Here is a 23,482-nt window from a genome sequence, read left to right as displayed (position 1 = left end):
AGCAGTTTGCAGTTTATTTCTAATAACTAATAACAGTTGTATTTATGTTGAAACGTTGCTCTCACTGTACAGTATTTTCATTGTATTCTGTATTCTGTTTTTATATATTTTATATTCTGTCTTTGTTTGAATCTACTTGCTTTGATTGCTGTTGGCACTTTGATATTGTTGTGCAGAAATTTCCCCCCAGTGGGACAAAAAAAGGATATTTCTACTCTTCTTTTCGTAGTAGTTTGACTGTTATATCTGTCAAATGTTTTGTTTTGTTTTGTGTTTTTATAACCTTGACAAAGAAAAACAACTGTATTTTTGCCAGGCTGCTGGCAGTGAAACTGGCTTCTTTCTGAGTTGTAAAAATAGTCCGTCTCTTGAGTAATTCATAGAGCTTCTCATGACAAGAAGCATTAGAACCATTGTGACCTTTCTATTGTAGCAAATTATGTTTGTAGAATTATCTATTTCTGTAGAAAAACACAGAATTTTGAGGTTTTATAAAAGTCTTTTGAACATCTCACAAATGCGTCACTGCCATGAACTTCTGCTGTCTTTTCCTTGCATTTGTTGTTCTTTGTTTATTTGCATCTGACAGTCAGACATGACTCAATTAGATGGGAGAATTTGCAACATAAACTAGTGATTACATGAGATATACCTCTAAGTATTTCAAACCCGATTAGACTGTGAACATTTAAAAGCGTCTAACACAGATTTGGATCTGCATATAAATCATAAATCAAATACATTTGCATATTTTGCCACATTTACCCACCCATATTTGTCCCTCCACCTGCTCTCTCTCTCTCTCTCTCTTCCAGGTTGAGCTTGTTTTGCTTTCAGTCTGTTTTTGTCTGAATTCTCTTCCTGTCATCTGCTGCCTCGCTGCTCTCTTTCCCCTGTAACCATGGAAATGAGATCAACATGCAAATACCTGAGCACGCTCTGAGGCTTGTGTGATGGGAGATGCAAATTGCATCCGCTTGTAGGATTACACACCCACGTACACCCAGATGCGCGCTCAGACTTATGCACACACAAGCACATGCACGCAGGGACGTAAGCACTCCCACCTGCGGTCCCGTACCACCGACAACAGACAGAGCCGATGTTATAGATGAGTTTTAAATACTACATGATTAGATAAAGTGTTGGGGAATGTAATAAAACTAAGCACATAGCAATGATAATATAATGATCTATGTGTTTTTTTCCCTAATCTAAAGCAATTTATACTTATATTTATACTTACTTAACTTCTTGAAACACAAGTAATATTAATATTTAAGTTAAGTACAGATTGAAATACCTGAAGTTCATGTCTAGTGCATGCAGGAACATCTTACCGCTTATGAATGTTACTTATGTGATACAATTATAAGGTAATTATATAAGGTAGATTAATATCCATGTTTAAAACTACTATTCACAAATAACAGATATTCATAAACAGCCTCACAGCTTTAGAGCTAGAGGCTCATTGGATGTTTAAACTTACCGATATTCTAAGGTTCTGCTGCAGCTAGCTGTACTGCACTGCTAATTCTAGCCTGTACAGACAGGTCGAAGTCTGGTGAGTCAGTTTCAGTTCTTAATTATGCTCTCTTCTAGGGTTCATCACACTGTTTTTGAATAAACGGCACAGGGACGAACAGAGAACACAGTCAAAAAGGTCAGGAATAAAGTTGTGGTAAATACAAAGTATTGACTCTGGTGGTCTAAAAACAAATACATGATGCACTTACTAGATGTTTGTGCATTAAAACAAGTTTTAAAAAGTAAATCATTCATTTTTTGTTTTTTGTTTGTTTTTCTTATCTTCAATGCCATAAAGTGTAGTATGGTGACGCATATGGTTCTTAATTTAATGTTTTCAGGCTACATAAATTTTGTTTTTCCTAACCCAAGTTTCATTTTTGGCCAAGAAAATTGGATCATTAAATTTTCTTTTGATGAGTCTGTGAAACATAATATTGAATTAAGTTGTTATGACATTTGGATTTTTTCAAGAGTTTAAGAGCTGTTGACTTCTGGTGTTTCATTGTCGCCTTCAGTTTCATTGATGTCTTTTTCTTTTTCTTTTTCTTTTTTTTCAATGAATAAACGAAGACTCTGTGATTGGCTGCTGCTGGTTGACGTCACCTCCGCCGTGACGCGATGTACCCATTCATAAAAAAGAAAAAGAAAAACAAGAAAGAAGAGTTCTTAGGATAGACACACACCGAGGAGGAAACAAGAAGCTGAATGGATACGGTGATGCGCAGATAGAAGAGAGGCGCGAGGGGGGAATCCACCACAGCTTTCTTCAGCTTCGGAAGGCGAAGAGATAAACACCAGAGAAACCCCCGTACCCTTATTCACTCAATCTGCATCGAGGTGCCATGGAAGACCTGGGCGAGATGGACTGCACGGTGCTCAAGCGGCTCCTGAAGGACGACGGCGGCCGGTGCTTGGTGCTGGACTGCCGCTCCTTCCTCGCCTTCAGCGCCGGGCACATCCGAGGCTCCGTCAACGCGCGCTGCAACACCATCGTTCGAAGGAGGGCGAAGGGCTCCGTGCTGAGCCTGGACCAGGTCCTGGCCGGGGACGAGGAGGTGCGGGGCCGCCTGCGCTCCGGGATGTACTCCGTCGTGGTGCTATACGACGAAAGGACGCCGGACTCGGACTCAGTGAAGGAAGACAGCACGGTGACCCTGGTGCTCAACGCGCTGTTCAGGGACTCCCAGGGAACACTGGTGTACCTGCTCAAAGGTAAAATACCTCCCATCTAGACCACCTTTACTCATTCGCTTGGGGATGACTACTGTAAATAAATCAATCAATAAATTAATAATGATAATAATAATAATAATAATAATAATAATAATAATATGCACAGTTATCACGATTATTTGACATGATAATCGATTAATTGATGTCAGATGATGTTAGGTAATATGGAAACATCCATCTGTATGTATATATATATATATATATATATATATATATATATATATACATATATATATATATATATATATATATATATATATATATATACACAATCTCTCACATCCACACGTTCGTAGCTCAGTGGCTGAGTGGATGAGGTAATGCTGATGCGTTGAAGCCACATGAAAACCTCGGTGACACTCTGCACAGCCTGTGTTATTTCACAAGGATTCCTCCGTGGGGAGTGAATAGGGACAAATTGAAACGAGTAATGATAATTTAAAAACATGGAAAATTGGAAAGTCAGGTCTTTAGCTTTATATTCTGAAAGCAGAAGCTGCTGCAAGCCGTGGCGCATCCCCTTTCTTCTGTGTGTGCCTGCATCCTAATGATGCAGACGGCTTGAAGCACAAGAGTCTGAGCGGCTGGTAAACATGACACATCACAGTTAATACAGTTTGACACAAGCCGCTGTGGTCAGACTGCAGTTGATTATTCCCTTTTGAAGGAAATGTTTGAAATCAATTGAAAGATGCTGGTAGATCCTGCTGCACATTCAGTTTGCATGTCTTTATTACTGGTAAATGTGTTCATCAGACATTATTATGATGGTTAATGATATTTTTTTTCTTGTTTGTTTCTAGGGGGATATGACAGATTTTACGCAGAGTATCCCGAGTTTTGCTTAAAAAACAAATCATTGCCGTCCTTCACCAGCCAGTCCAGCATCGACTCCTGCTCATCGTGTGGGACACCACACAACGATCAGGTAAAACTGTCACCCTGTGCTTCAATACATTTCCTGCATTAAGAAAATTAAAACAAGAAACCTTGAACACATTGAAAAACATTGACACTTTTGTAAGGCATCATTGTGATATTTCCTCAAATATTTAAAATATCAGAAATGTATAACATGACCTAATGTGTTTCTGTGTTTCAAACCAAAAACTAACAATGATCCTTAGATCTGTTGAAATAATATGACATATTTATCATTTAGAAGAAAACTGAAAACAAATTTCATGGTAGTTTTGCTTTTAGTTTAGGTGAGCTCATGTAATAATATCCACCAGTTATCACATTCTTATCAATTTGGCTGTAATATTTACAAATTTTGATCGGATTTTCTATATTTTATAAATTTTTACATTCACAAGTTTTATATTCACTTTATTTGCTTGATTTATTAATTTTTTCTTGCAACATTTTAATGTACTAACAGCACGTATGGTTACATTTGTTTTTATGAAAACACTTCATAGAATGACTACTTGGAAAACGTAATAATAATTTTCAGCTGGTTATTGTGCTTCTGTTCCTTGTGGTGAACTGGCTCTTCAATAGCCTGCTTTCAGCTCATAAACAGACATAACCTTCATAAGAGTGATTAGTTTCCAGACTGTATTTGTTTTACGTGACCAGAAATATTGCTAAAGAGCTATATTTGTCTTTCACGAAGACAAGAGAAAAGTCTTGCCGCCTATTTTTAGCAAGTAGGAACATTCATTGTTCTACACAGTTTTCTGGAATCATCCAACCTAAAATTTGTAGTAAATTTATTAGAAAATTGATTTATTCATTTTCCTGAGATGTCAGAGAAACTCTTCTCTTGGTGTGCACTGGCTGCTACCTAATTTAGCTTGTCATCATTACATATTTTGCTAAAGTATACAAATAAAATAAAACAAATAAATGTTACAAATAAAATCCTATGTCAGTTCAGCAGTAGCCTAAATCATTGTTGCTTTTTTTGTGGTGTTTTTAATTCAGGTTATTCTACAGTAAGCGTGTCGGACAGATCCGTGCCTTCTTTCAGACAGATCCCAGGGTTATAAGTGCTCTATTGAAGGACTCATGTTTTATACTAACTTCCATATTTTTACCAGTCTTGGGGCTACTTTAAATTGATTAAAATGCTTTGAATAAGTCACCTAATGGAGTGGGCTGAAAGTTCGGCATCGATTCAGCTCTCGATGACTTCCTGTGACCTAGCTGGCCTTGTTTTTTGTTGGACAGTGATCTGTTTGTTTGAGCCTGCGGATTTTACGCAACTCTCGCAGTCACATGTGCTTTGGGTTTAATTCCCCTGGAATTCACGAGGCCAAGAGACTTAGACAACCCAGCTTCTGTGTGCATGTCTGTGTTCTCATAGAAAATCGCTTCATTGTCCTGTCAGGTGCATTTTTTTTTAATTAGTTTAAGAGAAGGATGCAACTTCCTGTGGCAAATATGATGGAGTGACTGGCCGAGAGCAATGCAGCCCACTCTGCCCCTCCCTGCTCCGCATCTCTTAGCCATATTGATCATTTCCTGACTCTGTGTCAGTACTGAATTCGTCAGCGGCAGTGACATAAACAGACAGAGGTTTTGTCAATAAGCTGTGCTGCCGGTATGGACGGCTGCTGACCCGTTGACCTCTCAGGTCCGGTAAAAGGGGGGCCCACGTTCATTAGGTAATGTGTTCACAAGGGGCTCCGAAAATAAAAGTGAGGAAGAAGTTTTCATAAAGATGGTAGCCAACATCACATTCAATGTCTGATCAACAAGTCATACTTTACAAACAAGTCAAAGCCAAAACAACCTTTATGTTGCTGTTGATTTTTTTTCCATTCTCAAGGAAGTTTTATGATTATTCATAATAAGTGCGTTAGCTCCTTGCCTGGGCATTGCACATGGCACTGAGATGCTTTTGCTTAGAGAGGAGCAGCTGCAAACATGGTCTTCTCAGAGCAGCAAAGCTCTGTGAAACCACATTAAAAACACGTCGATATTTCAGCTGAATTATGTGGCTTCATCAGGGGATCGACATGACCTATAAATATACAACCTAAACAGTTCGACTGTGTTTCTCACACACATAATAAACCCATTTCTATCTAATAAGGAGCTCTGTTAATGCGATTTAGAAAATATAAAGCTGTAGTCAAGTCACTGGGCCTTTCTTTCCAACATGAGCCATTTATTAATAATTCAGGGATGGTTAATGAAGATCTTCCTCATGTTGGTGTCTCCAGGGTGGCCCCGTCGAGATCCTGCCTTTCCTCTACCTTGGCAGTGCCCTTCACGCCTCCAAGAAGGAGGTCCTGGACAGCGTCGGAATCTCCGCCCTGCTGAACGTGTCGGCCGACTGTCCCAACCACTTTGAGGGCACTTACCAGTACAAGTGCATCCCAGTGGAGGACAACCACAAAGAAGACATCAGCTGCTGGTTCCTGGAGGCCATCGAGTTCATAGGTCAGTGTCTGACGGGAATGTGCTTGCATAATGTGACGGGCTGCAATGTTGATGTTTTGCTTTGTGCTGAGTGGATTCCACACAGCATGATGAAAATAGAAATTTTAATCAATATTAAGGAATTATTGAATTAAAACAACATCCTACATCTTCCTGATGATAAGTTATTTTTGTCTTATTTCAAATGTACTAAAATATCTGCACCACACACTGGAACAAACACACTTGGTAAAACGTTGTTTTTGCAGTGCTTGTAACTCATTTTTGATTTTCAGTGCATTATGTATTCAAGTGTGCTTTTATTTTGCATATTGGTGAGTTAGTGTTAGCATGGGCTCTGGTGTCTGTGTGTGTGTGTGTGTGTGTGTGTGTGTGTGTGTGCAGGTGAAGGTTGCTGGTATGCGTCATAGTTAGCTGCTGTGGGACTAGAGTCTGACTCATCCGGTGTTACCAAGTGAACAAACGCGATGCTGGAGTTAGCTTTCAGTCTGTTTGAATGAGAGTGTCTGTTAAAGAGACAAATTAGGGCAAACTATTAAAGAGTAGTGAATTTCAATGCCAGTCTACCTCTTGTCTAATTTGTCTGTAAAAAAATTGAGAAAATTCTTTAAAAATACTGCAAAAATAAAATCCATCCTCATACTTTAAGGTTCACACTTTGTGCATTCAGCCACACAAGATGGAAAATCCAGTTCTTGTAAATCCTGTAATCAAGCCATTACCTAAATCGTTTTTTTTTTGTTTTGTTTTTTTTTTCATGAGAAAGCTAGAGCGCGTATGCACACTGAGAGGGAGCCATAAATAGGCCAGAGGAGGAAGTGTGAAAAAGAGAATGATTCAAATTTTGCACTTGTGTGTTTCAGTTACTGTAAATGTGATTTGCAGCGTTCTCACTTTGAGGTTAGTTATCGGTTTGAGAGTGCAGAGAGGCATAAAAGTGCGTAGGAGAGAAAAACGAAAGTGGTTTTTAGACGAGGCGCCACTGTACATCTGGTGCGGTAGAAGCTACTTGCAGGGTGTAAAAATAATGCACATAAAGGGAGAGGAAAGCGTTAGAGGTTTTAAAGTATGACTTTTAATACATAGTACACATTTACTTGTATATTTATTTAGTGGGAAAATGCATTGAAAAAGCAGAGACATTAGATAATTAAAGGAGCCAGTTATATTGACACCAGGGCTGAGTTGGAGATCTTTTTCCCTTATAAACTAAAAAATAATTTTGAACCTTGTTATCTGTCTGATATTAAAATCTATTTGGTGTTCCTGAACAACTAATTAAGCATGATAAAAAGCAAAACAAAGAAGTAAAAGTGGGCAATACTTTACCGTGATAAATTTCATAAAATGGTAAGAATTTTGATTTATCGTTATCATGATAAATTCCAATTACTGATGTTTAAAATTCCCTCGAATCTATACCTGTTGTCAGGATTGATCATTTTACCATTTGTTCAATGAAAGCATCAATGAATACTAATAAATTTGAAAACGCAGTTACAATATGTAGTTTAGTGACAGAAATTATACTCATTAATGTGATCGGTATCCTAAAGAAGTGCATTACTAATTGGAATGTTTTTCAAGAGAATTATTTGTGTTTGTGGGGCTATAATTGTTACCTAAAAATTCATAATAAATAGTTGTTATCATCACTTTTATCATTATCACAATATTACTGCAAAATATCGTGATAAACTTTTAAATCCATATCGCCCACCCTCCCAAAGAAGAGATCTGAACTTTTCCAAATAACAGTTTTTCAAAACAGGACAGAAACCTGGGCCTTGTGTCAACATGTTTTGGATGGAGATTTGATTGTTTTCATTGTTAGTAAACGTCTCCGAATTGTGATTCGTCTGTTTCCCCAGATTCAGTTCGAGACTCAAGTGGACGAGTGCTGGTCCATTGTCAAGCAGGCATCTCCCGCTCCGCCACCATCTGCCTGGCGTACCTAATGAAGAGGAAGCGGGTGCGTCTGGATGAAGCCTTCGAGTTCGTGCGCCGCCGCCGCAGCATCATCTCGCCCAACTTCAGCTTCATGGGCCAGCTGCTGCAGTTCGAGTCGCAGGTCCTCGCCACATCCTGTGCCGCCGAAGCAGCGGCCACAGCGAGCCCGTTGCTCGGACCCAAGTCCACGGTGGCCAACAGCTCGACGGCCGTCACGCCCACGTCTCCGTTCATCTTCAACTTCCCGGTGTCGGTGGTGAACCCGGCCTACCTGCACCACAGCCCCATCACGACCTCACCCGGCTGCTAATGGACAGCTTTACCCCATATCCTGACTCAAAGGGAGAGCAGACCGGGCTGGAGGAGCTCTCGGTGTCACTGACCTCTGCAGTGTGTCCGTACTTCCACGACACGGAGGCGAGAAGCGTCACGGTGCCTGAAAAGGACCTTTTTTTTTTTCCTTCTTTTTCTTCTTTTTTAATTTCACAAACCAGCCAACACTCAGTCAGTTTTCACGAGAGATTTATTCCAGTTGACCAAAAACGAAATGTCTTTTCTAGACACACGGAGTGTTGGACTGACATCGACTCAAAGACACACTTTCCTTCCAACATGCACAGAGACACACGCGCCACACACACTCACAGAAACCTAACACGGTGAGGCCTGAGCAGCAGCGAACCTATCTTCCCCTCTCTCCCACGCACACTTTCATGCCTGCCGACTGAATAAGCTCAGTATGAAGATAGCTTGTTTCTATGGAGACGAGGTCTTTAGGAGAGGAGATGGACACAGGAAGGAAGGGGGGAATTTTAAGCACTCCCTCTTTCCTCCTCGGGTGTCCCTCCTGTCGCCGGACAAAGGAGATGGATGGAGAAGGAAAGAGGGAGGGAAAAAAAAGAGGGTGACAGAGAGCAGGAGCCTCTTCAGTGACAGGTGTTCTGCCAGGGATCCGACCGGAGCTTCCTGCCCTTCACACGTCCTCTTCCTCTCCTCTCATCTCTCTTTTCATCCTTTTATGCTTCCTCCCTCCTCCTCATCCTCTCATCTCTGCCTCTCATGTCAGACTTGTCCCCCTCCCTCTTTTTTTTTCTTCTCTGGTCTTCGTCTTCTCACTGAGGAGGTTAAAAATAAATAGAACTCGATGCCAAATAAAAAGGCTGGGACCCCTTGTAAATGGACTGGGAAACCCCTGACACCAGAGAAAAGCCCTTCTGCATTATATATAAATATTTTTAGGCTGAAAGGGCTGATATTTCTGGAAATAGGAGGTGTTTTCAGACGGGAAGAATGAAAAGATTTTGGGGATACTTTGCAGAACTGTTGGGATTCTCCTTTTAGATGGAACTCCCTGGAAGATAATCTGTTTAAGTATCGTTCCTTTTAAACATGTGCACGGTGAAATACTCACATTTTTCCCTAAGTTAAAACAAACTGGGTTTCACTTCTTCTCAGCAATGTTTTATCTCTTACAGTGATTTGACATGAAGAACAAAGTGGCTCCTGCTTGGTGCCTTGAAAAAGGTTTTTCAGATGAAAAGCAAAAAATAAGCATTGGTGTCAGTGGATGGTCCATTAAGATGTTTGTGCCTTGTTCATGAAGGTATCCCCCAGTAAGGTTTTTTTGGCATTTATTTTCTGTTTTGTAACTAGAAGACAGTAGACTGATAAATGTTTGTCAGACCCCTGAAAATCCTCAATAGGCATGGGCCGGTAGGAAATTCTCACAGTCAAGATTTTTCAGTAGACTATCCAAAATATATATACATATAGAGTTAAAGTGTAAGTAAATATCTAGAATAAACACCTGCACAATCTTGTTTTTCATATTACTTTTATTAAACCTCATAGATGATTAAACAAATTAATTCACTTGCAAGCTAGCTGACCAAGAACCAGAGCTAGAGTTAACAAGCTCATTTGTGTGGGTTTACTAAATGTTATTTTAAAGGTAAAGTGAGAGTAAACTTCAGGATTTAACTTTTGATGTTTGTAAAATGTTTAGTTTAGTTTTAAAGTCTAATTGTAACAGCAAAATAACAGCTAGCCTACTAAAAGCATGCTAGCAAGCTCCCGAATAGGCCCGGCTAGCACGTTGCCTTAAATTTCAATTCATCTTTGCTAAACAAGTGGTACAATTCTTACACAAGTTTAATGGCACAAAGCACAGAAAGAGACCATGAGACAATTTAGATCAGTTTGTTTACATTGTAAAATATCAGCTTTTCATTCTTAATAAATTAGCAGTGATGTTCCTTCAAAACAGAGGAGTTTAGCTTTCTTGAAAATGAGGGCTAAGTGTGGAATCTTCACAGGAAGTGAACAGAAACAGGTTGGGGATGGACAATGGTGCGTCACTATTCTTTCCATTTTTTACTGGTATCTCTCGATAAAGACTTTAACCACTAGGAATTGTATGGAAATTTTTTTTACAAGTTTTTAAATTGTATCTTTGTCATCCCTTAAAATTGGTACCCGACCCATGCCTATTTCTCATACACATAGAAAATTACTATTTATTAATGCAATTAATAAATAGGTTATTAATAGTATTAAATCACCCAAACGAGCACTTTTATATACATAGAAAAACACAATCAGGAATTAACTGTTGTACTTCAAAACCAGTCAAGCACAAAAAATATATACATCCTCACATCACAATTGGTGGGCACTCCTGCATCACTAACGTTTCAGGCTAAGATGAACACTGTGTTAGACAATTAAAGGCAAAAAAGTTCATTTTTATACTAGACTCAAACCGGAACGCCCATACAGACTCACAAACATGTTTAAGGTTTCTATACTTTTTATTTTTAAAGATTGTCAGCACCTCTTTCTCTCTGTGTAGCACTTTGAAGTGATGCAATACCGTATTTGTAATTTTATTGGTTGATTTGCACATCGTTGGTGATTCCGGACCGGAGTCGATCTTTGTACTGAGAGATGGACAAAAAGGGGGCCAGTGGATGAAAAATGCAATACTTTGTACAGATGTGTGTAGTTTGTATCTGTACGTCTTAATATGCCTCTCTGTGTTCAGTCCCATCTGCATCTCTCTCTCCGGTTCACCATGGCAATATCGACCCTTCAAATGAAAAACATGTTTCCCTCAGTTTCATTGTGGAATGACTGACCTGTGCATTTATTTATTACTGAAGATCTACTGTTGAATAAATACTGTTCTTACATAACTTGAAAGTGACTGTTTTGTTTTATTCACATCACTAAATGATGGAGGCATCATTTAGTGCCTCCATGATGGCCTCACTAAATGATGGCAATTAAAAGTGATAGAAATGCAGCAAATTGTTTATCAGTCATGGTAGCATTCAGGCAAACACAAAGATAACTATATCAGCTGATTTATTTATTTGCATATTTTCCTTGCATAACTTCCTGTCATTTTATTTGGGATTAAAATTGTGATATTTTAACAGAGACAATAAGGTACAGATTTATTTCACTTTCCACAACTATTAGAAGTCTTAATTCTGAAATTGATTGATCAGTAAGAAAATAAAAACAAATGTTAAAAGGAAAAGATTTTCACATATAAAATGTTTTCCTTTGACAAACTGGAAATATTAGCCATTATTTTTGAGACCTGAATGATTCTGGAGTAATTGTTAGCTAGCAGCGCCACCCACTGGTAAGAACATGCAACGGTCATAACTTCAGCCTTTTATGAGATGGCAACGGAACAAAAACAAATATTATCACGATGCTGTTAGGTTAAATGTTGCAACTTCTTTAAAAGTTTAAATTATGCTAAAATCAAGGTATTTACATATAGATGTATCTAACTGCAAACATTTTCCTAAAGATTATTTCCAAGACTAAAAGATCTGACTAATCTAATTACATACTGTAACCCGTCACTAAATTAGGTATAGCTGTAGTTCCAACAAATGTTCTTCCTTAATTATCAACTGTTTTGCGTAAAAAAGAAAGAGAAAACCTCCACTGTAAAATAAAGTTAAAATGATTTTTTATTAAGGATTTTCTTCTGTACAGGAGTTTTTGTGTTTCACGTTAGATCTGTACAACCATTTGTACAACAGCAGGTCGGACATAACGGATAAGGAAATGTGTTATTTCATCTGATGCTTTGGGCAGGCAGAAAGTGAACACGGATTTATTTTACAAACAAACACACAGACCCTCCAGTATATACACAAAAACATGGCTGACGGAGACAAAACCAGCAAGACAGACCATTTAAACTCAACAGCAATTAGTCATAAAAACTGTTTTTTTACAGATAAATCCTCCATTAAAAAGCCCGTCTGGAGTTTTACCAATGTTTAATGAAACAATGCTCAGCTTAATAATGTCATTAAAAATTCTGCATGAACCAAAAACTAATTAAATTTTAGACTGACAACATGGTGATACACAAAAGATTTGTTTACACAGCTTCTTCTTCTTCCTCTCTTAATGTGAGCAGTGTTCATCAGATGGACATTTCCATGCCAACCTAATTTCATGCTTATCAGTTTTTCCCCATTTTCTCCTGCGGTAATTTATTCTGTCCACAGGTTGATTAACGTTCTGGTTTTTTCATTTAATAATGAATTGAATTTTTATTCGTCAAAGCATCTTATTGCTCACTGGATTTATGTCGTAAAGGAAAACTGTCTGATTTTCCCAAAGCGTTGGAATGCCAAATAATGACTTTACTTTCTAAAAAAAATTTCTAATAAAACATACACACACCATTAGTATAAACATGAATGAAATCCTACAGTAGCAAAGAAACTTCTCAGTAATTTAAAAAGAAATGTGTGAAACCAGCAGTCTTTTTTCATAATTTAGCAAAACAAACCAGGTTTCTAAAAAGGCATCATGTGGGAACTCCAGACTTTTTTTAACTTTAAAACTTTGTGCCAGGCTCTTCATATGAAACCTGGAAAAATAAAAACTGGAAGAAGACAAAGGAAGAACATAACAGGGAGGAAGTAAGGGAGGGCCAATGGTATAAAAAATAAAATCTGGAAACATGTTTTTTTCCACAACTGGAAAATGTTGAAGTCAAATTATGCTTTTAAAAAAAAAAAAAAATGCAGGAATAAACAGTCAGTCTGGCTTAACTCTGCAATTGCTTTAATGTGGTCCCATCTAATGTAAAGTATCATTATTAGAAAACAGCCAACAATCAACAGGAGAATATGGTCAGAAAATAAAATAGTATGTATTGTGTACATATAAAACGCTGGAAAACTCTCTGTGTGTGTGTGTGTCAGCCTCTGCTTCATGTTATTGAGAACTTGTGATCACACCAGTGATCTGTTCAGTCTGTGATCTGAATGGCTCAGTGAAATACAGTGAGAAAATTATTTACAACTAACCCACCACCCGAAAGATTTACAGTAATGCCCTCCTGAATTTTACAACTGAAAATAAAAGCGTACCCTTTCACTCGTTAGCACAAGCGGGCGGTTACACTGTTCGGCCACTGGGGGGCAGCAACAGATAACAGCCAGAGAAGAAAGGGACGAGAAGGCAGCAGGTTCATGTAAACAAACACACCTTTCAAACATCTCGGAGACAATACGTGATACAGAATAGTAGTAGTAGTAATAATAATAATAATAATAATAATAATAATAATAATAATAATAATAATAATAATAATAATAATAATAATAATAATAATAATAATAATAATAATAATAATAATACAAAACTAGCTTCACATGTGAATCTGAATGAGTAACTGAGGAGAGGCACCTTTTATCTTCCATCTTTAAATCCGGTACATTCAGTTTCTTCATCTCGATCTTAAACTTTTTTCTTTAAAAAAAGTGAAAATCCATTCAAGAAGGGAATAAACTTATTAAAATTTCACCTCTGAGCTTTGGGTGTTTCTGGCTTTTAACATCAAATTTTAGCAGTAGTAATTAAACTTGGAGCTGGTCTATCCCGCTACTACAGTTTCAACACTTACTGGTGGAAGATGCATGTTTAGGATGTTTACACTGAAATGAATTGTGAATGTTAAAGTGACTGCACTGAAAGTTATGGTCTGGAAAGGCACCAGTAAGTGTATTTTTACATTTCTAAACATTCTTATTGATAAAGTTAGAACTCTTTTAGGTGATTCTCAGAACAGAGAGGAGAGATTTAACACCCAACACCTCAAAAATCTCATATATACTCTCAGATTTAGCCCAGACATTGAGCAGAAACACAATAAAAACATGCAGTACGCTGCAAAAGTCTTCAAACCAGTTAAACTTTCTTACATCACAAATCGTACAGCTACAAATTCCAATGAATTTCAAAAGAAATTTCTGTGATACTCCAACTACGTAGCAGAGGATAACAGTTCAGTAAACAGAAGAATAATCAACATTTTCTGTCCTCTACAACTTCCAAGTTTAGCCCTCTTTACCCTGTTACTACAAAATAAAATCCAATGCAAGTAACTCTCTTCATGTTGAGAGTAGAAGGCCTTGAATGTTTATTGGGGAACATTAGAGAACAGACAGACAAAATAACAACTTTTAAAAAAATTGGGTCATTTCCCTTCGACTTTAAAATAACATACTACTCCCTGTTGGTCTACAAAATAAAATCCCAATTAAATACATTGAGGATTGTGGTTTATAATGTGAAATTGCGAAAATGCTCAGTGGCTATGGATACTTTTGCAAAGTACTGTATGTATTGTTATTTTATTATTAGCGTCCATATTTTTCAGTTTAATGTTTTCCAGCTACTCTGTAAATGAGCCGATTTATCTCAACACTTGCTGCAAAGCTGGTCCCTTTAACAGAGTGCAGTGGAACGTCTGCAGCGTTGGATTGTGGTCCGACTGTGTCCCGTTAGCCTTTGGTTTTTCGCCTCCGGGGTGTAATTTGTCTACAGCGCTCTTATTATTTCTGTTTAGACTCATTTCACGCTGTCTTCTTCTGTCTTGTTCAGTCCTGCAGGGTGGAAATGTTCAGATTAAACGCTCTGAATTTCTTTTCTCTCAGCATGACCGTTGCTAAATTTCTCGTCGTGAATGATTCAAAGCAGCAAAAGAGGACCGGCTGTCAAAACAAACCATTCAAATGTGAGGACAGAATGGATGAGCGGCACACAGGTACCAAAACACTAAACAGTCCGTTTGGTTTTTGTGACTAAGCTGCAAAACGGCTGAACAACTCGTGTCTCCTCCATATTATCACGCTAAATAAGAATGGATTTCTGCCGTCTGCTGACTTTAGACTGAACTTACAGGTAAAGCCCGACTCAGCCTGCTCCATTTCAGCATCTTTTGAGGGATTATTTCACACCGACCCCCTTAGACTCGGCTCCAAAGACTTCAAGCCCGAGGTGTGAACTGTTTATCCCCTCCTTCGCTTACAGTCCGTTTAGGAAATTGTTCTGGTCATCTTCAGTTCCAGCTGTGATGGTCGTTTAGGACTTCTGCTCTGCAGTGGCAGCAGGTGCAGCCAGACTCTCTGGCTTCATAATCTGATAGGTGATCAGGTACTCTGGGTAAGCCTGAAGAACACAGAAAACATGAGCGCGGATCTTAGCTGTGTTATTTCAGCACAAACTGAATCGTTTCCAGATGTAGAAGTGAAAATTCATAAAAATATTTGGTGCTTGATATATATTAGCATACATTAGTGAATTCAGAAATTGCTAAAATTTTCAGGAAAAAACATCATATTCAGAGTTGTAATTAAGCTAAATATACATTTTGCATTTAAGGTAAAAACACCTTTGTCTTTAAATATATTTACCCAAAACTCCTCAATTGACAGCAGTTTTAACTTCACCCAGTTCCATCTCACTAAATGGATGCTATTGAACTGCATTTTAACCACTAAAACGTTTATGTTTATAGTTAAAAAAGGAAATGAAGAATTTGTTTATTTACATCTTTTAATGTATTACTGATACTATGTAGAAAAGCTTAAATGGTTAAACAAAACGGAATAATTGATTACTAACATAATCGTTAGTCACAGTACTAGTGCAGACAACGTAATACCTGAAAATCCAACAGAAAGTATTTAATCTGAATCGTTTTTCAGTTTTGAATTTTTAAAACTGATGCAGTCGCTGCACTGACCTGCTCCCCTCTGTAGATGACGTACTCGGCGTACGCCAGACCGTTGACGCTGGGTCGCCCTATGACTGAGTGGTGACCCGGGGGGGCGTGCGCCATCTTCATGGCGCTGAACTGAAGAAACGATTTACCCAGAGTCACCCGGCAGAACAGCATCTGTCTGCAGACGGAAGGGAAAAAATACATATAATTCCCCACCCAGTGTGCTTCAATCTTCAGTTCACCGATTAAGAGTTGAAGTCCTGAGGAGTGGCTGACCTGTGGCACACGTAGCAGGAGCGGTCTTTGTGAGTGGGACACCCCGTCCCCCCGCCGATCCCGTAGACGTACTGGTTGCTTTTAGAGGAGTTCTCTGCAAAGTAGATCCCCGCCCCAAACATGCCGCCGATGTAGGCGTGTCGCTCGTCAAAACCCTTATGGATGATCGCGTTGATGAAGGGAGAACCTGGGGAAGTGAGAAACTCATTGTTGAATCAGTTCATCCTCTCGATTTATCTCCTTATGGACATTTAAAAAAAAAATAAAAAATCTGTTTAAACCTCATTTTCTGCTTTAGTCAGAAACTTAAACACAAGTTGCTCTGAATGCCTCAGTAAAAGATGTGAAGGATCGCCTCTGATTCACAAAGTTTGAAAGGCGGGGAGCATCACGGGATGTTTTTCCTGGGAAATCTACAATCTGAGAAGGATCTAAGATTACTGGAGCCAGACAGGCCATTTCAGGCATCACAGAAGCCAGATTATTTCCTGGGATTTGCAGCTCTGCAGTGCGCCGCCTTAAAAGAACTACACTACGCTGCGGTGCGGTCCTGAGGGCGCCGTCCCCATCAAGCCGTGTGGTTGAAAGGGGAAGGATGATAAACGAGATCCAATCAAGCTTCCAGTCACGCTGGAAGAAAGAAAACGTGGGAGTACAAAGTTGATCTTCCGGAGCACGAATGGCTGAACCTTTTTGCCAAGCTGCGTTTTGTATCCGTCAACTAGCAGAAAGTTACTACAAACTCCAGGGAATCTCCAATATGGGTGGGAAAATTCTGCCTCATTTTGTTGCTCTTTCTCTCAAATAGTGAAAAGTTTGTAGCTTGGGACAAATTCTGAGGTTTAACTTGTTTTATGGTCATAGTTTTTTGGTTTTTTTTTGCTTTCTGGATCAAATCAGAAAAATAAATATTTTAGAACCTTGAAGTGTATAGTAACCACTGCCTACCTTCACATTACCTTAGAGTGAAAATAACCAGTACAAAAAAAAACACCTGGCCAAAAACTGGCACTGCTAAATTTACTTCACTTAAATAAATATAAACAAATAATTGAGCCACAGGGAAATCCTAACTTTGGCACATAACTGTCAATTTTGACCAAACAAATTGACAGCTGAAGATCTAAATACATCTACATTTATTTTGAGTTTTTAATTGAAAATTTTTTTTATAAATTCATTATTGTATAAATTATTAGCAATAATATGCTGTGTGATACTATTTAAATTAAATAGTTTTTATAAAGCAAAGATATGTTTTCTATACAAAAGTTTACAGTATAACTTGAACCGATGGATAAATTTAACAAAAATAAAATAAATCATTTCTTTTATAAACGGATAAACAAAGAAATTCATTGTTTGAGATAAAATTATACATAATTTTTCATGTTTCTAAAAAATTTTTGATTTTATTTATATTTTTTAATTTAATTATTAAAAACTTGATAACAGATTTAAATGATCTAGATAACAAAATATGTGCATTTATTTCAATCAAAAATCTAAAACTAGGTAACATTTAGATTTGATTTGATTTTTTTAAAGTTTTAATTAAATACATCAACATTATTTTCATCTCATTTATTTTTTTACCATGAAACAGCATTCGCTCATTATGGTGGTTGTGATTCTCGTCAGCGATTTCCTTCTGCCTGTGTGCGTATCTCTCACGCAGCTTCTTGTTCACAACCTTCTGAATCTGCAGAGAGGAAGAAAGTCAGCGGGGAAAGTTGGCAGAAAGTTTGTGCAGAAGTTTAAGGATTTGACTAAATCTTAATCTTTAAGCAGTAGCCTGGTTAAAAAAAGTGATAGTACGTGTCTTTATGTGCGAGTGCAGGCTGAGTGTGAGAGCGTTTCCAGTCTGCACCTTAATGATGTTGTACCGGCTGAAGACTCCGCCAGCGTTGCCTCCGTCGCGGTGTTCTCTGATCGTGCTCTGCAGCTGAGGGCGACATCAACAAGCGGCGGCGCATTAAAAACAAGAACAAAGCAGGCGGGAAAAGTGCTGCTTATCTGCTATCTCAGCTGCTGCAGAATCCATATATTTACTGCGGATGTGGAGCAGTAACTCATTAAACCAAATACCTGAATGGGACCCGAGGGAAATTTAGAGGAATTCAGCAGCAAAGGTGAAGCCTCAGCAGGAATGCAAGAACTGAGCTGCGCAGACTTACAAAAGTATGGAAAGTAGCGATGGAAACGGAGCCGTAATGAGCGAATCACAAACTGGAGTCAAGTCATCTTACGTCAAAAATTACCTGTGAAATTCCAGTTAACATCTGTCGCTTCTCATTAATTTAGGCCCGTTTACACAGATATCTGCTGTCTCCTTCAATCACTTCTTCTCCATCACCGCAGTAATTCAGTCACTGATACTCGGAGTGGCTGCGACGCTGTTTTTTTGTGTCCCGCCTACTCACTCAAGTGTTTTCCGAGGAGAAACTAAACACATATTCATCCTTGAAATGGGAACAGGCGGATGGTGAAGTGAAACGTGAGGACGTGCTTACTTCCTCTTCCACAGATTGGAACTCCTTGTCGTCCGGCGCCAGGTCGATCAGCACCGTGCCCTGGCTGGAGCAGTGGAACGTCAGGTATGGGTTTCCACCTGAACACACAGATTAGAAAACTCAGAACTCAAATGGTGCAAAAGGAAAAAAATCTGAGCATACAATTAGAAATTACATGCAGTATTCTGTTGCACTCTTAAGAATCAAACGCTTCGTTCGTCTTTTAGCTTAAGATCTAAAAAAGCTAATGTGAGGGCAAAGAAAAGCCACACAAAAAAAATATCCAGACTAAAATCATCCCATTTGCAGCAGCAGCATCCTTCTGTTCATCATTATTATACCTAAAAATGTCATGTTCAGTATAAACTACACCAAGATCCCATCTAAAACAATGTCATACGGTGGTGGCAGCATCATGCTGTGTAAAATCTAAACAGGCCAGAATGGAAACAGAACCAAGGCGAGTTAATTAAAAGGAATCTCTTTTGTTTAGACGTAATTCTAAAATGTTATCAAGTTTGATGGATGGATTGAAGAGTGGATATTTATTTTTTTTCCTTTTTTTTTTACCACCAAACTGGGAATAAAATTTGTTGAAAAATGTATTCCACCTTTATGGCTTCAACACAGAAAAACACAAAAGTGTCTAAAAAACTTTATAAAAAACATAAGCTGAGACTTAAAGATTCAGATGATGCTGCAATCTATCACTCTTCCAACATTTATCAGGAACATGAGATTATATAAGCAGTAATTAAGCAATAGGGGTGTGTGTGTGTGTGTGTGTGTGTGTGCGTGGGCGTGTGTGTTGGTGTATTTTCCTGACCCTGCTGGCCGCCCAGCAGTCGCTCGATGCCCTTAATGAGTTTGTGTCTGTGGCCGTAAGCGTTTATGCCGATCTCCTTCAGCTCCTCGTGGCCCATGTCTGCAAGAACATCCAGCGAAATCTGCCCGGAGACAAACGACACGCCTCGTCAGATTTATATTACCGAGAGAACACAAACTGGAAAATAACACACTGTGATGGATCTACCATACCCACAGTAGCTGTACATTTGACAAATACATGCATGCGCATCATTTTAAACCGATCGTAACGAAGCAGCACTCATTAATAACGACAGCAAGAGAGATTCGTGACATATTGGAGGAAATAGGGCTGAAATATTCATGAAATGGGAAGGAGGAATGACGAAAAGGTCACCCAATGGTTGGCAGTAATCACAGAACTGATATGCAAATAAATTATGGCGGCTTTTTCTTCCTGCTCCGCAAATTTGTTCACGAAGATCAGATGGGAGATATGGCTCCTCGCTGATAACGGGAATAAATCAGCGCTTCCTGAACGGCGGTTGTGGGGAATCTACTCTGGCACTCGGCCCGGTCTTTTCTTCCTGTGGAAAAACGGTCGTCTTCCTCTCCTCCTGTTCGTTTTTCTCCATCTGTCTCCTTCCCGTCTCTCTGCCCGTCTTAGCTAGCTCGAATTTTCTAATTAGGACTAAAAACAAATTACAGATGAGGCAGATGGGAATGCCAGGAGGTTTGCAGATGCGTGCCCACAAAAACAAACCGTAGTAAAGAAGACTCATTAAAATGTTTATAGCCCCAGAATAAAAGGTTACAAGATAACCACTGTCTTCAGGTTTGTGGGATTTAAAATGTTTTTTTTTAATCCCGGAGGAAAGAGTCAGTGCCTGTAATTAATAACAAATATGCGCAACGTAAAATGGAAGCAAAACACAAATGAAGTTCCAGAATTGAATGAGTTGAATGAGGGTTTTTTCTAGGGTACCTGCTCTCTCTGGAAGATGTCTCGGAGGTGTTCCAGTCCCAGACTCTTCAAGAACTGGTTGATGGTCATGTCGAGCAGAGCTGCACAGACAGAGACGTCAGTAGGTTCACCAGAGGCCGTTACTCGTTTGAAAACAGCCTAAAACATCATTTAACATCATTTTCCAAAAACTTTTACTGGATTTTTACCCAAAAAATAAGCTTGACCCTTTATATGTTTTCAATATGCAATGATTTACAGATTTACTACGTGTTTAGTTTATTACTAAGTTGATAAAAAAAGGGGAAAAAAGTCATAATTAATTAATTTTTCTGTTTTTATATCAAACAGAGTCAGAATTTGACAGTTTGGACACTGTCTGTGTTAGTATTTAGTCTGTTTAATTCTTAAATGAACATCGGTTGGTCAAATAAGTAAAAACAACACAACCAAGACTTTTGAAACTAAAACCGTTGGCGTACATTCGCCCTCCTTCCTGTCGGACCCCGAAGCTCCGTCAGCGACGCCCGTTGCCCCGGCTGCGGCGATGTCACCAAGAGGCGCGGTCAGGTTGTCGATGCTGCTCGCCGCCGACAGGCAGGATGGAGACGGAGACGGCGAGATGACCACGCCAGCTGCTGCACCTGAACTCACCACTCCTGCGCTCACCTGCGTGAGAAAGGGAGATTTGATTGTTTTGTTGAAACTGGAAGCTGAAGCCAACAGAGAAACTTCACAGAGCGCTCACATACATCAACCAGTTTGACACTCCGGCTGAAGTTTGTGCAGCTTTCATGTCCTGCTGCTGAGCTGCCAGTTTGACTGACGGCTCCGCTGCTTTCATCTCTCTCGCTTCTGTGCGTTTCACACGTCCGATTAGTTTTAGTTTGCATCTTTCACTCCCAATTAAACTGTCTGTAGAGTTCAAGCTCGAGTCTGAAATCCTTTCAGATATTACGCTGGAGCTGACTCTTCTGCTTCTTTTTTTTCTTTTCTTTTTTTTTGGTGCTTTAGCTCAAAGTGCGCCTCCTAAAGATGGCTGCACATGCTGAGATCTAACTGTCTGCTTTATGTGTGTTCAGAAGCCTTCACTTAAACACCGCTGATGGGAACTCACCACAGTGGCCTGCGGTTTCAAACAGCTCGGCAGGGCGTCCGGTGGCATGGCGTCAATCAGCAGCGCTCTAATGTCATCCGCCTGCAGCAGCAAGAAAGGGAAAGTGTGATGACTTGGTAACTTATAAAGAGTTAGATTCCATCTTTGTTTTTTATGCAAGTCAAATAAAGTAGATACAGTTCTTTAAAAAAAAAAAAAAAAAACTGAGTTCATGTTTAAACTGCAGGTTTCTATGTATTTTATTGGAGAACTTTAAAACAGAGATAAAACAATGTGAATGAGCTTTGAAGATATTATAGAGAACCGATTAATTCAGATAGAGAGGCGGAAAACTACAAGTCTAAGCCACCACTTTCAGACTTTTAAATAATAATAAAATAAATATTTACAAACTTGTATCAATAACCTACTTTTGCTTCGCATCTACATCTTGTAGATCTAGCTCAGAGATCAGCAACTTTCTCCATTCAAAAGCCACTTTTGTCCCCGGAGCTACAAAATAAAGCTCGCCTAGAGTCGCAAAAATCAGTTTTCTAAATATGTACTACATAAAATGCTTTAAGAAAAAAAAGCTAAACTAAGATTTTCAAACAAAATAAATCCACAATTACCAGAACAAGTATTTTTCTATAAATACGAAAAATAAAGAAAACTGGGTAACTTAGTCTGAAGCTAGTTACTTTTAAAAGTTTGTTGTTGAACAGGAATTTGCGGGAAAAACTCCTAAAAATGATGGAGGGACCCAAAGAACCACATGTGGCTCCGGAGCTGCAGGTTGTCGCCTCCTGGGCTGATTCATAAAATCCCAATAAAACATTTTGCTGCTAAAGGGGTATGAATGTTTTTACAAAGTGCTGTAATTAGGGAACACCTCTTGCCCACGGCAGCAAAAGGTTTCTGTCCAAGACGAGCTGTGGATTCTCAAATCAAACATGGAGTCAAGGTAGGGAGCATCATTAGTGAAGAAGTACAATCGTTACTCTTACATGTTGTTCACCTGGTGCTCCAATGGTAAAAATAATGAGCTATAATCACTTGGAGACGGTTTTATTTTCATACAGGGAAAGTTTGGACGGCCTGTTGTTACCGTGGCCAGGTCCAGCGGCGTCTGTCCCTCCTGGTTCTTGGTGGTGGGATCGGCTCCGTGGGCCAGCAGCAGGGCACAGAGCTGGGTGCGGCCTTTCTGCGCCGCTTCGTGGAGGGGCGTGAAAGCCCACTTGTCGGTGGCGTTCACACACGTGTTGTACTTGATGAGCAGGGCGGCGATGTCCACGTGCTACAAGGAGAAGTGAAGAGGGACGAGAAGAGAGCGGGGATCGAGACAGACGAAAAAACAAAAAAGGATCAGAGTGGTATGGTAACTATCTGATGTTATGCTGAACAAAAATAACAAAAAAAAAGGATTCTTGTTTCACTCCATGGCTTCCCTCTGTTGTTTGTCCTCGATTTCCTTCCTCAGCATCAAACACACTGTAACGTGTTTATGAGGAACAGTGGGGGATGCCCTAGTGTGTTTACGTTTGTGTTCTACAACGCAGAGCTCATAAAGCTTTCATGCAAACATGTGCTTCATAAGTTTTTTAGTGGCGCCATGCTGACTAAAGAGAACTGTTCCGCTGCAAAACCTCGTGGGATTCCAG

At 39.2% G+C, this 23,482-nt stretch overlaps 2 protein-coding genes across 2 annotated transcripts in view; one reads left to right on the top strand and one right to left on the bottom strand.

Annotated features, from left to right (window-relative positions):
- Positions 1-2,142: 2,142 nt before the first annotated feature.
- dusp4 (dual specificity phosphatase 4) lies at positions 2,143-11,306 on the top strand. The gene is made up of 4 exons (XM_044096342.1): positions 2,143-2,745; positions 3,570-3,694; positions 5,943-6,162; positions 8,034-11,306. The coding sequence occupies exons 1-4, from the start codon at positions 2,376-2,378 to the stop codon at positions 8,420-8,422; spliced, it is 1,104 nt and encodes a 367-aa protein (XP_043952277.1). The 5' UTR covers positions 2,143-2,375; the 3' UTR covers positions 8,423-11,306.
- Positions 11,307-12,086: 780 nt separating this feature from the next.
- The window catches only part of LOC122819546 (poly [ADP-ribose] polymerase tankyrase-1-like), a 75,268-nt gene continuing 63,872 nt past the window's right edge, over positions 12,087-23,482 (bottom strand). Inside the window, exons 19-29 of the mRNA XM_044096341.1 lie at positions 22,930-23,118; positions 21,843-21,923; positions 21,208-21,394; positions 20,747-20,826; positions 19,781-19,901; positions 18,955-19,052; positions 18,312-18,386; positions 18,038-18,143; positions 16,442-16,628; positions 16,187-16,343; positions 12,087-15,609 (exon numbers count right to left, since the gene is read on the bottom strand). Coding sequence (XP_043952276.1) covers positions 15,523-15,609; positions 16,187-16,343; positions 16,442-16,628; positions 18,038-18,143; positions 18,312-18,386; positions 18,955-19,052; positions 19,781-19,901; positions 20,747-20,826; positions 21,208-21,394; positions 21,843-21,923; positions 22,930-23,118 — 1,368 coding nt within the window. The 3' untranslated portion in view covers positions 12,087-15,522. The remainder of the gene's footprint in view (positions 15,610-16,186; positions 16,344-16,441; positions 16,629-18,037; positions 18,144-18,311; positions 18,387-18,954; positions 19,053-19,780; positions 19,902-20,746; positions 20,827-21,207; positions 21,395-21,842; positions 21,924-22,929; positions 23,119-23,482) is intronic.

Source organism: Gambusia affinis, linkage group LG17, assembly GCF_019740435.1.
Source record: "Gambusia affinis linkage group LG17, SWU_Gaff_1.0, whole genome shotgun sequence".
NCBI classification, from domain to species: Eukaryota; Metazoa; Chordata; class Actinopteri; order Cyprinodontiformes; family Poeciliidae; genus Gambusia; species Gambusia affinis.
The sequence above is the reverse complement of the archived record's forward strand: the minus strand, read 5'-3'. Positions and strand labels throughout refer to the sequence as shown.

Coding starts and splice junctions, on each gene's coding strand:
- dusp4 (XM_044096342.1), top strand. CDS start 2,376: ATGGAAGACCTGGGCGAGATGGACTGCACGGTGCTCAAGCGGCTCCTG. Junction 2,746..3,569: donor ACTGGTGTACCTGCTCAAAG/GTAAAATACCTC, acceptor GTTTGTTTCTAG/GGGGATATGACAGATTTTAC. Junction 6,163..8,033: donor GGAGGCCATCGAGTTCATAG/GTCAGTGTCTGA, acceptor CTGTTTCCCCAG/ATTCAGTTCGAGACTCAAGT.